Consider the following 14673-nt stretch of genomic DNA (forward strand, 5'->3'; position numbering starts at 1 on the left):
GAAACAGACATCAGCTGTATGAAAAAACTCCAGCCACTGATGAAGGCCGAAAGACGTGGGCGAAAGCTCTATAAATGTTCCCAATAAGAGGACCTTGAGTGTTTTTTAATTTTTTGTATTCTCCTACAAAGAACTCTGTAACTTTGTTATTCATAAACTTTTGTTTGACTATTTTTTATTACTCATCTGGTCCGTCACACACCATGCCACCCACCACCACAAGTAACTTCTCAACTTGTGGGAAACACTGAAGACTAAACTGAACTGAAACTAAAGCTACTATACACATGAACGATTATTACGTTTGGCTGCTGTTATGATCTGATCTCTGCCTTCCTCCTCCCTGACTATCAGCCTCTGAAGGTGAAACGGTGACTCAAGTTTTTTTCCAGATGCTTTTAGTCTCAAAAAGGCACATATTTGAAATTTCTTTCTGACATATTTTTTGTGTGTTTGTGTGATGAGGCTCAGAAAACCACAGATTTCTGCTCATTTATGAAACCCTGCCATGAGATTAGATACTAAAGTAGCACCAAGGATGCGTCTCACACTGTGATCTAGTAATGAGATCATCTGTGTTTCCACGCCAAGAATATGACAACTAACAGAAAATCCTTCATAACCGGGTAAAAGAGTCTTCCAGAGTGCAGTTTATCTTAGAGAAATGAGAGCGTTAATTTGATAATAAGTTTGTACTGAGTGAAAACAGAGATAATGTGCAAACAGTACAATGATATAATAACAGCTGCGTCTCCCTGTTGCCTTTGTTTGAAATCATTTTGGAAATCGTTAAGAATAAACAGTGGACTGAATGATTCATGCTTCTCTTTAGGAGGTGTAATGATTCAGAACTGGGTTGACAATTCAGATATTGGTTTACTTGTGTGCTCATTTTGACAATACTTATTCAATGGTGGAGAGGGAATCTAACAATATCAACGTTTACATCTTTCTGCTTTCATTAATTAACTGTGATATTTTTATAGAAACAGCTTGTTGGAACAAAGTGTTTATCACCTCTGTGCGTGTGTGTGTGTGTGTGTGTGCGTGCGTGCGTGCGTGCGTGCGTGCGTGTGCGCGCCTTTGTTTGTTTCAGAGATCTCGTTTCGTGTGTGGCAGTGTGGTGGCAGTCTGGAGATCATCCCGTGCAGCAGAGTTGGCCACGTCTTCAGAAAGCAACATCCATACACCTTCCCCGGGGGCAGCGGGACTGTGTTTGCAAGGTAACACAAACACACACAGACCGTTGAACACTCATTAATCACCAAGAGTCCACCCATCACACTCATACATTTATTTAGTCAGATGTCCTGTTCCTGCCACTCGTGTTGTCTCTCCTGGATATCCTGCACCTCCTCCTTTTAATAACATTGACATTCAGGACTTTATTAGTTCTTAATGTTTGGGTAGCATAACCGACAACAACAAAATATTTACATACTAAATTTTGAGAATTAATCATGATTGGATGTGATGACCAGGTAGGGGTAGACATACAGGAAGATTTTCTCAGCTAGAGCAAGTTATTAAATTCAGTGGTGTGACTTCATTGCAGTACAACCTTTAAGACCAGGTAAAGAGGATGTTTAAGCTTTAAGTTTAGAAGTTCATTCTTGACCTTGGAAACAGCAGTTGACAAAGATCTATTTAGTAGCTGTCACATGATATTTAGCTGCAGATGGAGTTTGACCAGTTGTCATGTAATTGTCGAAATTTCCATTTTTTTCGGAGATCACGTGATGTGATTGAAAGCTCCAGAGCAGCTACTAAATAGACCATGTGGTGAGATTGTTTTTGCCCATTTTCAAGGTCAAGAATGAACTTTGAATCTCAACTTTTTAGTCAACATGCATGAGATGTCCTTGAACAAAAAGTTCAACATTTTGGGAAATGCGGTTATTCACCATCTTGCAGAGAGTTCGATGAGATGATTGGACGGTTTTGTTACCTCTGAACAGAGCCAGGCTAGCCGTTTCTCACTTTTCCAGTTTTTGTGCTCAGCTACGCTAACTGGCTGCTGGCTGTAGCTGGCTGTATTAAACAAACAGATATGAGAGTGGTATCAGTCTTCTCGTCTAACTCACTGTAAGAAAGAGCTAATTTCCCAAAATGCTTCAATTTTTAATTCTTTGAATTCCATGACAATAGGTCAAACTCCATCTGCTGGTGGAGATCATGTGATATGATAAAAGACTCCAGAACAGCTACTAAATGGACCTTCTCTCAACATTTTAGCTGTAACATAATATTATGATAACTGTAACCCTGCAGGCGACATCTAATCTAATATCAGTGTTTTAAAATATTGCAAATCTCAACCAATAATTATATTTTGGTATGTTTTTACTGTAATAATGATTTTCTTTGATAATCTTTTTTCATTTGGGTTGGTTACTCACCCTCCCTGCAACACTCACATTTCTCTTCATACTGAAATGATTTCTGTTATTTTGGTACTCAAGCCACTTGCATCAAGCACTGTTGTAAACGTTGGAACCTACATTATTGAGTTTTACCACAGCTCTGAGAATTAAACCCATGCTACATGATTAAAGCCTAGCGCAGACAATTAAAAAACAATGTTTAAATATGGAAGATCAGTTCTGAGAGCTGATAAATGGGACGACATAATCACTGAACATCGGTAAATGGGGAACATGATACATGGAAAGATATGGATCTCTGCTTTGAAACACTCCAACCACAAGTAACCACTCCTGGAACAACAAGCCTGACAAACCCTCATGGCCCTGATTAAGAACTTATGGGTAGATCAACAAACAGATAACAGGGAATTGAAAGTGGCTGCGGTTTCTCTGGTCCTCCCAGTGATGTACATAGCAGAGGGAAAACAAGAAAAAACAAGAAGTGTAGGGAATAATAGACCAATAAGTATCTGGGTCATCAGCTCATCATTGTTTTGAGATGGTTGTGATGTCTTTTCAATGACAAATGCAGTCTACTATTACTGCCTGTAGCAGGCAAGAATGTGACCAACAGGGATGCTCATGAAGTACAAATTAATCCAACAGTGAACAACGAAGGTTCACTGTCTTGCCACTTGGTTAATACTTCCAAACTATGAATTAGATCCTCAAGAATGGACCCTGGGTCGTATGAATAGACTCCTGTGAAAACGTATGAACGTCAACATTATATCAAACAGTATAAGAGCTTATTATGACATGTTTCTATGGATGTGACCATTTTATCTGAGGCGCCTCCTCTGGTCCACATTCCCAGTATTTTTTTGTCAGTTGCATAAAGCTGAACACAGTCTCTTAAGTGGTGACATAATCCTCCTCAACAATTTAAGACATAATTTATTAATTGATGGGCGCAGTGCTGCTCTCATGTATCAGCCTCAACGATGCAGAACAGCTTCATGCGTGCTTTGGGGCCGCTTCAGTTCATTACTTTGCCCTTCAGTCTGAAGAAAGCTCCAGACACCCTCCCTTTGTCTGCAGGTGGTCACCCCGGGGAGCTACAAGACAGCTCCTATTTTGTCTGCTTGGATGACATTATAGTTGCTCCTCTGGGAGCATCATTTCCCAGAAGTTATACTGGACATGTTGAGACAGGGCCAACTTTCAATCAGTATGAAGAAAAGCCTCTTTTGACACGTATAAAATTCCTTCTGTGCATTGTCTGTTGATGGATTGCAGGTGGATCAAGATGAACTACAGATATTTCTGCACAGGGCAGACTGGTTGCACCAGTTCACTTCAGACTTCTGCCAGAGTAAAGAAACATGTCATGCATGAAGTTATCCTGGAGTGAACCTTGGAATATTAAACTACTATTGCAATATTAAAACAGCACCTGGAGTCACCTTCAGTTGTAGTGAATCTGAATTTTGAATTACCTGCACTGGTCTACACATTCCAGTACTGATGGTAGTAGGTTTTTTTTAGGTTTGTGTCTTGACACGAGCCTCGGACCAGCACATTATCTGCTTGGTAGAAGAAAAAGAAAGATATTTGTCCAGTGTCCTTGATGAAACCACGTAAGGCAGCTTTCCCTAAACTCACCACAGTAACACTTAAAGACTCACATTGTACAAGTTCTGTATCAGTCTAGAGCAGAATAAGACGAGTTATAATCTCAACTTCTTCAGCTGTTCTATGACCATCACTTTGGGCCTGTCTAATGATACAGGTTTAATTATTATACCTCATACAATTATGCAGCTAAATCCTACTTAACAAGACAAACGCTAGGTGTATAAAACAGTGCAATATAATGGCCCATAGGTAGCAACAGTAAATCAATCAAAATACACAGTACAACCAGTATAAACCAGTTTGAATTCAGTAATCTAGAAAACACACATGAACAAGTTGTGTTTTACTCTGACTCCAGTTGACACACAGTAGTCAGTTACATCATCAGAAAAAATGGAAATCTGTCAAAATGTCACTGGGCATCATGTCAACACTTTGCGTTGGTCGGCAACGCAGACTGTTGACCACTGAATACAGAAACTGGAAAAATAAACACACATTCACATTTGTCTGTCTGCCCAGAGGAACTCTGCCCTCTTATGGCTGTAGAGATGTATGAAAAACTGAGACATGAGAGCAGGAGAGAGTGTGTGTTTCTGTCTGTCTGGTGCCACACACACATTTTCCTTCTCTTACCTCTTCCTCAGGAACACACGGAGAGCAGCAGAGGTGTGGATGGATGAGTATAAAAACTTCTACTATGCTGCTGTCCCCTCAGCGAGAAACGTCCCCTACGGAAAGTAAGTGTGAACCCTACAGGAGTTGGATGGCTTAATGTAGCCAAATCAGAATACTACAAAGGCAGCCACATGAATAGGCATATTAATTGGACTGTCAATTAGCAGTATGTCAGCTGTAAAAGGAGCCATTTATCCCTTTTTATTGAAGTGACATGAAGCAGTTAATGTGGCTCAAAAGAGGCCAAAATGTCTGTGCCTGACTTGCACCGATCAAAAGACTGCAATATTATTTGATGTGCTGAGTGGAGTAGTTTTAAAATATACCAGGATGTGGCAAAACGAAGGAACATGGTGAACACAAGTTAATTGCAAAGCTCCATGAAAAGGGTGAATGGATATTTGACAGGACAGTTTCAGAGTTTTTAGTCACTAGTAGTCAGTTAATATAGCATCCAGACTTATATCTCAACAACTATTAGATGGATTGCCATGAAACTTTGTACAGACGTTCATGCTCCCCAAAGGATGAGTCCTAGTGACTTCAGTGATCTCTTGACTTTTCCACTCGTGACATTTGTGTTTGGAATGAAACATCTGGCCTAGCTGGGGTTGTAGGAGTTATACGTAAAGAACACCATAACCTACTGGTTTTGTTTAATTGTATTTTGTTTCTAATTGTATTATTTGATCCATGTATTAGTTTAGTGTTTTTGGTGTTTGGCGTTTTTAAATTTGTATAATAGCTGTCTGCTGCTTCATGCTTTTCATACTTTCACACTTTTCCAGAAAACTCTGCACAACAAGAAGCCCTCTCATAGTCATACTTTGTAGCTCAAAATGAAATGCTTATTGTGTGACCTTGTGGGAACTCTTGGTATCTCCCTCCAGTGCCAGCCTCAGCAGTTATTTTCCCCCAAAGGATGCTGTCTCAGACATGCCCCGGGCATCTAATCTCTGCCCTTACAGGATGCCTGTGTAGGGCTATAATTCAATCAAATCAAACACATTGAGAACCACAAGATCAACCCTCTTATTCTCTCAGTCTGTCTCTCTCTCTCTCTCAGTATCCAGAGTCGTATGGAGATGAAGAAGAGATTAGGCTGTAAGCCGTTCAAATGGTACCTGGAGAATGTCTACCCTGAACTGCGGTAAGGAAATGAGAGCAGTTTATGTAATATGAGGTAACATTGTATGACAAAATACATAATATTATGTAATGAGACATTCATTTGGGAAAACATGGACTGCAGCTGTGGTGACACTAATGACTAACCCTTAGTAGCAATTATGACTCAAGCACATTATTAAATTTTGGCAGGTTAGCAATTTGTCACTTACATTATATAAATGTATGTCTGCATTGTAATAATTTCAGACATGATGACATAAAGGTTATACTATGTGGTGTGTGTGTGTGTTTTCAGGGTCCCAGATCACCAGGACATAGCGTTTGGAGCGTTGCAGCAGGGAGGAAACTGTCTGGACACGCTGGGTCATTTTGCTGATGGGGTGGTGGGCGTCTATGAATGCCACAACGCAGGGGGAAACCAGGTAGCGTTACCACGACGACTTATACAGGTCAGCTTGTCTAATCATTGCTCTAGAGACACCTGGGTGGCAGGTGGTGGCACTTGTGGTGAGAGCACACCGGGGTATGTCAAAGGATTGAACTCATTTAGGTTTGATTTTACACACGAGGTCACATCTTTAGCTTTAACCAAGTTCATTCAAAAATTAGTGAACCCTTGTTTTTACACACTTGAATGGTTTTTATTAGGGTCAGCAGCTGCAAACTTGCATGTGTATTAAAGTCTCAACTTGCATACAGAATTTAAAATTTTTTCTGAGAGGCAGTGAAGGATTCTTGGAGCACTCTGGATGTGGAGGACGTGTGTAAATGTGTGAGTGTGTGTGAGGACGTAGGAATGTAGCAGCAGTGTGTTAATGTCTGCAGGTTCTCAAAAAGTCATTCCTGAAATAGAACGACAGGTGTAGATGACTAACAGGAGAAAACCAGGGTCACTATGTTACAGATCATTGGCCTGACATGTCTGGTTTATCATTTGACAATGTTCGCCACATACTTTGTTTTTTCAATTATCTTTTTTTTTTTTTTTAAACTTTGCAGTGAAATTTGCTGCAACAGCTAACAAAGATGTTAAAAAGACATGAAAGTGACAATATGTTTTGTAAAACCACGTGTTTTGAGACAATGTTTGGTGTATGATCACATTTCTCTCTGTGGGTGTTAAGTAATTATAGAGTGGAATATGATATGCTTCAATAGAGATATTGATATGAAGTCACTCAACTTCACTGCTGTTATCATTTTAAGAAGTTAAACTCTGAATGTGAAATGTAAATCATAGATGGTGGCAAATACTGTAACAAAATGACGGTGTTCCTGTTTTTGATTGTGTAAAGATGGCAAACCTCAGATTTAACCAAACTGATTGAATATCTTTTATATCTTTTGATTTGATTGTTTTCGTATCATATTAATCATAATTAATAGCTGTCATTTCATATGTGGACATTATCTAAAACTTGCCACAATGTGATGTGCATTTTAAGAAATTTAATAACGGCTAAAATGTCTACAGATTTGAAATTTCCACTTGTATGTTTGGCATTGTAGCGCCGATGTTTCATGAGTCAGCAGCAACAAACAATTAAGGCAAACTTTTTGGTCAATGTTTTTGTTTTCACTAAATACTTATGGTTTCTTTAGTTTGTATATTTGGTTATTTTATAGGTAGATTAAAAAATTAAGTGAAATCTGTGATACTGTATGTTTATACTCATATTTTATCTACATTTCTTTTTGTGAAGGAATGGGCCCTGACCAAGGATAAGTCAGTCAAACACATGGACTTGTGTCTGACTGTGGTGGACAGAACAGCCGGCTCCCTCATCAAACTACAAGGTTGTCGAGAGAACGACAGCAGACAGGTGAAACATTGATGCTTGTTGTACACTTTTATCTTTAAATGAGAGCAAATCGCAAAACAAGACCGCATCTGGTGTATTTTTCGCTTTCACGGTAATTATCATATTTATGTCCTGTCTCACCAGAAATGGGAGCAGATTGAGTCCAACTCAAAGCTTCGTCACGTGGGCAGTAACCTCTGTCTGGACAGCCGCAGTGCCAGGATGGGTGGACTCACTGTGGAGGTCTGCAGCCCCAGCCTCAACCAACAGTGGAAGTTCACCCTCAATTTACAATCATAGGGGGCGCTGCAGACCCCGGGAAGAGTTGGACAATGGATAGAGACACCAACAGACTCTGAGACACGGTTAAGAAGATGGATGTAGACTCGAGGAGAAAGACAAACTTGACGGATAAATCGATCCTTCTTGCTCCTCCTCCTCCTCCTCCTCCTCCTCAGTCAGAGGTGCAGCCAGTCATGTCTATACCCCTCTCCCCCACCTCACCCCTCCCTGAAAAAAAACAAAGAGCCACGCCCACTGGGGGAGGGGCTTGTAGACCATAATGGCGTTAACAGGAAACTGACTGTATTTGGTGGCTGGATGGTGATGGTGATGATCATGATGAGGATAAAAGCGATGAAGAGGCTTTCCATCCAAACTACATACCTCAGTGTTTTTTCATTGATGGTTCCAGAGGCAAATGATGTGTGAAATCTTTATTTTTTCTCTCTTATACTTTCTTTAATGCTGGTGAAATAGAACTCTTTGATGTTTTTACTTTGTAATTATTTTATTTTCTTATTAATATTTTTTATTTCTTACTGTTAATTCTCTGTGGAAGTTTGCAGGAGCTTTTTTTTTTGTTATTGTTGTTGTTCTTGAAAGAATCGGATGTTGTCACACCTCTCCGTTGCTCTCTCATTGTTGTTTTTCCACACTGAGCTAGAGCCTGCGTAGGCAGACGGAGGCTTCAGGTTGTGGTTTCTGTGAGGTTTGGTTGTTTAGAGTGTCGTAAACGGAAGAAAAGGACTCTATTCCCCGAGCTTTTCCTCTCGTTTAATCTCATTGGTTTACAGGATCAACAGAGAAGAGAGAGGAGGTGGAGAGAAAGATGCTGTGTTCTGCTTGGTTTTTCTCTACAGTTTTTTTTTTTTCCTACAAATTGGGTCTGAAGTCTCTGCACTTGGGGAGGGGAAGGGGTTAATAAGGAGGAGATTCCCTGTTGGCGCTCGGGCCTGACTCCAGTTTGACCTGGGAAGCGGAGTTCCTGAGGAACTGCGGGAGTGTCTCGAAGCCCACCCTGAGGATTGACTGTTTGTCTTCAGGCTGTAGCACTGGCTGCTGCAGCATCCTCGCTTCCACACCATTATGTCTCTAAAGAAACAATACACAGAAAGAAAAAAAAAAAAAAAGAAAAATTGAACCAAATTTCAACAGGACTTGTTTAGTGTTTCAGGAATACCAGAGGAGCGAGTAGATGTATTTTCTTTACTGGTTCAGTTCATACATCTTCTCTGTCTGTATTGCCATTATAGGAGGGTTACTGTCTTATAATCACACCCAAACTGGATTTTAGGAGTTTCATGTTGCAGCTTCTTCTCTATAGCTAACAGGTGTTGGCTGCAAACAGATAATCGTGACATTTATAATATCACCACCATGAGATGCCACATCTTTTACAGTTCTGTTACCATAAACATGAGTGAGATGGTTGTTTTCCCACTTTTTAACACCCCTGCCTGCACTGGGCTGGCAGTAGAAGGACAAACCAGTGTTCATATGCGGCTAATGTGAGGAATAATAAGGAGGAGCTGTAACAAAGTAAAACCTTGCTTATTTCAGCTTGTGAACAGATCAGAGATTGACCGTTATTAGCTTATTGCAGACAGTATGTAATAAGTAGTACGTAACAAGAGTTGTACAGAAATGCCAAAAAAAGTTTTAGGTAATTTAGAAACCGTTACCATTAATATATCAGACAGCAATGACAATGATTGATGCTGAATTCAATGATGAATTGATTTTCATGCTATAAAATGTACCGCTTGGTCTCAGTCACAATTCTTTGATTCTTTTAAAAACAAAAAAATATATAAGAGAATTGTAGAGAGTATTTAAACTCTCAGATATTGATATCGGTATCTGCCTCAAAAATCAAGTATTGGTTAGAATGTAGAATAGATCTCATGCAGAAAAGTCTCATTTAAAAAGTCCTGACCAGTCAAACTGTATGAAATGTGCACGCACATACATACTGAAGAGTTTTTTCTAGCTGTAAGTATCGCCAACAAGGTCCTGCAGTTTGACTCAGCCAGTGTTGTTTTGCATCAACATATTTTCTTTGTTCATTGTGCCTGTTAGACAAGCCATCTGTTCAGAAGTTTTAAACTGCAATAAACAAGGTTTTACAGTTTGTACTATTTCTGCTTGACGTGCGCAGGCTTTTCTGATTACACAAGCAGGACTGTTCAGCTTTTGCTGATACAAAGTACAAATATGAACACTTTTCTTGGGGTTATTTTGGCGAACGACTTTTCTTCAGCGGAACAACACTCTCATTTATGTTTTGTAATGTATTCTTCAAACTGGATGTCACCAAACAGCATTGTGCCACTTCTTAGTTTCATGTTACTTGATAGTGTTACTGACACCATTTACGGTACATGTATCTGTTTTCAAGTCTACTTGATGCTTGTTGTGTAACTTATACACCACCAGCCTCTCCTGGTCTTCATCATCAGTTCATATTCACTGCTATTATACACCGTTTCTGTTAGTCATTGATGAGTAATGACAGTGGAGTTTGGGGAAATTGATTTTGATTAAATTTGAGGCGACTCATCACTTGGCAGCTTTGAGGCAACTACATTAACACGAACATCTCTGAACAGATATACTGTGTTACAGAAATTGCCTAAAAATCACATCCTCTATTTCCTAGTTGACTCTAGAAAGAATTTGCTGCCTCAAGTGTTCTTTAATGTCAAATATTCCTTTTCTCCTCTCTCTCTCACAAACACACACTCACATTCTTATAAATGTTCCATAGATTTTTTTTTTTTTTTACTTTTACTGAGCTATCAAATCTGACAAAGACAGCTGCTCATGTTTGCTGTGCTGTCAGTTTTCTTGTTTTCTGCCATTTTGTTCCTTTGAATGCCTTGTCTTATACATTCATCCAACTGTAAGCGAAGTGAAATGAGTTGAGAAGGTCGGCTGAAACTGCAGCTGGTTGAAAAGCCTATCCTGTGACTTGATAGGTTGCTGCATTGTGCTGCGAGGCACAGGACCCGCGGGTATGAGGCCAGAGTGGGACTCGCCCGTAGGCGAGCGTAGATGTGAGGAAAGTTGTGTGTTGCCATGGTGACCAGACTCAAAGGCCCAAATCTGATTTAGGGTTCAAATACTGGAAAAGGTGTTTGGAAAGTGCTCAAGAGAATGAAAGTTCTTTTTATTTGTCTTAATTTCTAAAGAATGTTGCAAAACAATAATTGTAAATGTTGATGAGTTGGTTGGAATTTAAGTTGATTTTCCTCTATTGTGCAGCCAGTGTGACCTAACAGTCAAATCACAGGTAGAGTACACAACACTAGAAGACAGACACTCAGTCCATCATTCTAGTGGACCAAGTGTGTGAAGATGGCAGCCTCCTGATTCACATTCACGTTTCCCCTGGACCGCTACACGGTGCAGCACACATGTAACCCGAATCCTTCAAACTGGCTGAAACAAAAGACAGTTTAAAAATGAAAGCAAAAGATGTATTTTACATGTGTGTGCAGGAATGCTTCCATCTTTTCACACAAGGAGAGTTATTGTATTATCTGGGATAGTTTGGGTGCAGGTAGTATTGTTTTTAATAGTTGTTCATTCACATCTCCCTCACTAGTACGAGAAGAGTGTGTCATGTCTCAATCTGGTCATGGGCTAGATAAATAAATACAGGACACTCATAAGTTGGTGTCATTTTACTGACTTCCAGTCGTGTGGTGTGACCACAACAACTCTAAAGTATTTATGTAAGTTCTAGGACGTCTTCATTTTCGAATTAAATTTTCATTCAAAGCATCTGGTTCACCAAACATGTCCGTAAAGGTTTGTAGTGGTGTGTAGCGCCCTCTACTGTTGCTTATTTTGGTGGTAACAATTAGAGAACCAGAAAAGGAAAGAAAAAAGGACTCAAGGTTGTAAACTTATGATGCACCCCACCAGAGTTTCAAACTTTTTTCTTTGCATTCTCTTTGTGTTTGGTTCTTTCTTTTGTTTTATAAACTGTTAATTCAGCCCTGCTAATGTGGCCGGGCTGGAAAAAAAAGCCTTTTTACGCCACAGAACAGGCTTTTGAACCAAACTGCACACACCTGAGTGACCATGGCAACACTGTCTGCTACTATGGTTCAGATATGTTGTTTAAAGCCTTTTCTTTTTTGAACCAGTCTTATTCTTGTGAAGATGAAAAGTTTGCTATTTTATTTTCTATTATTTTTATGTTATACACAGATGATAAATGACTGTAATAATTAAGTAGTCCAGCACCTGATTTTGATTGGATGATTAAATGTTTACATCTTTAGCACAATGTGCCAAAGTCCCTTCCTGCTTTTTCTGTATGAGGAAGAATGAGAAGGGGTAAAAGTCTTTGGAAATACAGGACGAGTCGCGCAGGATGAGTCCTGTGTTGAGTGCACATTGCGTACAGTATGTTGTATATTTCATTGTTCCTTCTAGTCTCAGTTCAACCCGTAGGAAAGGCCAGGTGGAGGGTGGCTCTTAGCTGCTGATCTGGTGTCAGTTTTATAATGGACCAGGAGAAAAAAAGCTCCCAGACTCCTGATTTAATGTATTTACATTTGTGACAAATGTAACACATCCAAATGTTTGCAAAATGTGTCTGTTCAGACAAAATTGAGGATGCAGAACCAACTCTTAATTAGCTATAAAATGGGGTGTATAGCTGAAAACCAGTCAGTGAACAAGAGCATCTTCCACACTGTGCCGGTAGGACTTCATTCATACTCACTGTGTTTTGGAGGTAAACACTCATTTGATGGAATTTAAGAGAGGAGATGTAAAGGTGGAGCTTTGTGTTCGCTCATCTTTTCTCTTAAACAGGGTGAAGAGTTATGTCATGTTTTGTCCTAACAAGAGGGGCATCTTCCCTTCTCAGCCCACCTCAAATCCTTTTTGGATTTACAGAAGAGGACCCTCTCAGATATGTGAAAAGCCCTGCTGAGACATCCAGCTCAGGACTGTTTAAGCTCAACTTCATCTTTTGCTACGAGTGACTGTAACAGTGTATATGTGAGTCAGGGAATAAGATGGGCCTAACATACACATAGACAATATACTAAACAAGTCTCATGAACCAATAATGACCAATTATAACAGATGAAACAATAATCGGTAGGGAGGGACATGAACTAATGTGTTTTTGAAGAGGAATGTGGCTTGATTGAGGTGGGGGGTTGGAGGGGCTGATTATGGCATGAGGGGGCACACATGTAAAAGTGTATATTTTTGTATATACCTACATCAGTGTGTACAGTATGTACATACAGATGGGTGACAAAGGAAAAACCTGAGTAAATGAGTGGAGAAACAACAAATACAGATGCTTCCACACAGGTGTACTGGATGGGGCAATTAACATCCCATCATGCTCTGTGGCATGTATAATATGCTGAGCGGGCCCAGTTGATTCTGATTTTATATCAAGATGACGAGGAAAATATCTAAGTGACTTTGAAAGATGGGTCATTGTTGGGGCATGAATGGCAGGAGTTTCAGTCACACAGACTGTTCAACTGGTTGGTGTTTCAATAAGAACAGTGACTGAAGTGAAATCTGCATTGAGATCTGTGGGAAAGACGTCAGTAAACGGTTTAAATTGTGGTCCACAGCGCACATTTGATGACTGTGATGCTTGTGCATTAGTGTGATATGTAAGGAAAAACAGAAGAGCAACTCTTCCTCAGGTGACTGATAATGTCAATGCAGGACTTGATCAGATTGTCAACAAAAACAGTCCGTCAATGATTAAATAGAGAGGGATGTTATAGTAGGGTTGCAGTGGATAAACCCCTCACTATGAAAGCGAATGCACATTTGAGAGTTCAGTGGTGCAAAAACCAAACTGGTCTACAGAGATGTGGATAAAAGTGATATGGTCAGATGAGTCATCCTTCACCATATTCTCAACAAGTGGATGAGTGCATGTGTGGCGTTCACCAAGAGAACGGTACAGGCCTGAATGTTTGACCACTACGGTGAGGGGATCTAGTGGCTCTGTCATGCTATGGGGGGCATTTTGCTGGCCTGGTTTGGGCCCACTTGTCCCCTTAGAGGGAAGGGTCACTGCAAATCAATACAAAGTTGTTTTGAGTGATCACCTTCATCCTATGATGAAACATTTCTATCCCGATGGGAGGGGTCTCTTCTAGGATAACAATGCACCAATTCAGAGGTCACAAAGGGTCACTGAATGGTTTGATGAGTGTAAAAATGATGTGAATCATATGCTATGGCCTTCGTAGTCACCAGATCTCAACCCTATACCTGTGGGAGATTCTGGACCAACGTGTTAGACAGCGCTCTCCACTACCATCATCAAAACACCAAATGAGGGAATATCTTTTGTAAGAATGGTTTTCAGATACTTGTAGAATCAATGCTGAGGTGCATTGAAACTGTTCTTTTAGCATGTGGTGGCCCAACACCTTACTAAGACACTTTATGTTGGTTTTCCCTTTAATTTGTCACCTGTCTGTATCTACACAGTGTACTCAGCCGCAGGTTCCTAGTTTTGTTGTCAGACTGTACAGCGCTTCTAACTGTTCCCTGTTTTATAGATACTGCAGAAATTCAACTTTGAATGAGGAGAAATTATTAACTTAAATAAATGCATTTATATATATAAACTACAACAGTGTGAAGTATTTTGCTTCAGTGGTTCATGGTAATGAATAAATATATTTCAGTCACACAGACACACCCAGATATACAGTATGTAGACATTTCTGTTGGTTTGTTTTCACAGTCATGCAGCCATGCATCTGGAC

At 39.9% G+C, this 14673-nt stretch overlaps 1 protein-coding gene across 4 annotated transcripts in view; it reads left to right on the plus strand.

Annotated features, from left to right (window-relative positions):
• The window catches only part of galnt2 (UDP-N-acetyl-alpha-D-galactosamine:polypeptide N-acetylgalactosaminyltransferase 2), a 59888-nt gene extending 47694 nt beyond the window's left edge, over positions 1-12194 (plus strand). For 2 of the 4 annotated variants that reach the window (XM_067592165.1, XM_067592183.1), the window contains 6 exons: positions 1097-1223; positions 4652-4744; positions 5749-5832; positions 6109-6262; positions 7517-7636; positions 7760-12194. In XM_067592165.1, the coding sequence (XP_067448266.1) occupies positions 1097-1223; positions 4652-4744; positions 5749-5832; positions 6109-6262; positions 7517-7636; positions 7760-7915 (734 nt within the window). In that variant the 3' untranslated portion in view covers positions 7916-12194. The remainder of the gene's footprint in view (positions 1-1096; positions 1224-4651; positions 4745-5748; positions 5833-6108; positions 6263-7516; positions 7637-7759) is intronic. The other 2 variants (XM_067592175.1, XM_067592193.1) reach the window with 1 other exon arrangement.
• The last annotated feature ends 2479 nt before the right edge of the window (positions 12195-14673 follow it).

Source organism: Thunnus thynnus, chromosome 1 (genome assembly GCF_963924715.1).
Source record: "Thunnus thynnus chromosome 1, fThuThy2.1, whole genome shotgun sequence".
In the NCBI taxonomy this organism is placed as follows: Eukaryota; Metazoa; Chordata; class Actinopteri; order Scombriformes; family Scombridae; genus Thunnus; species Thunnus thynnus.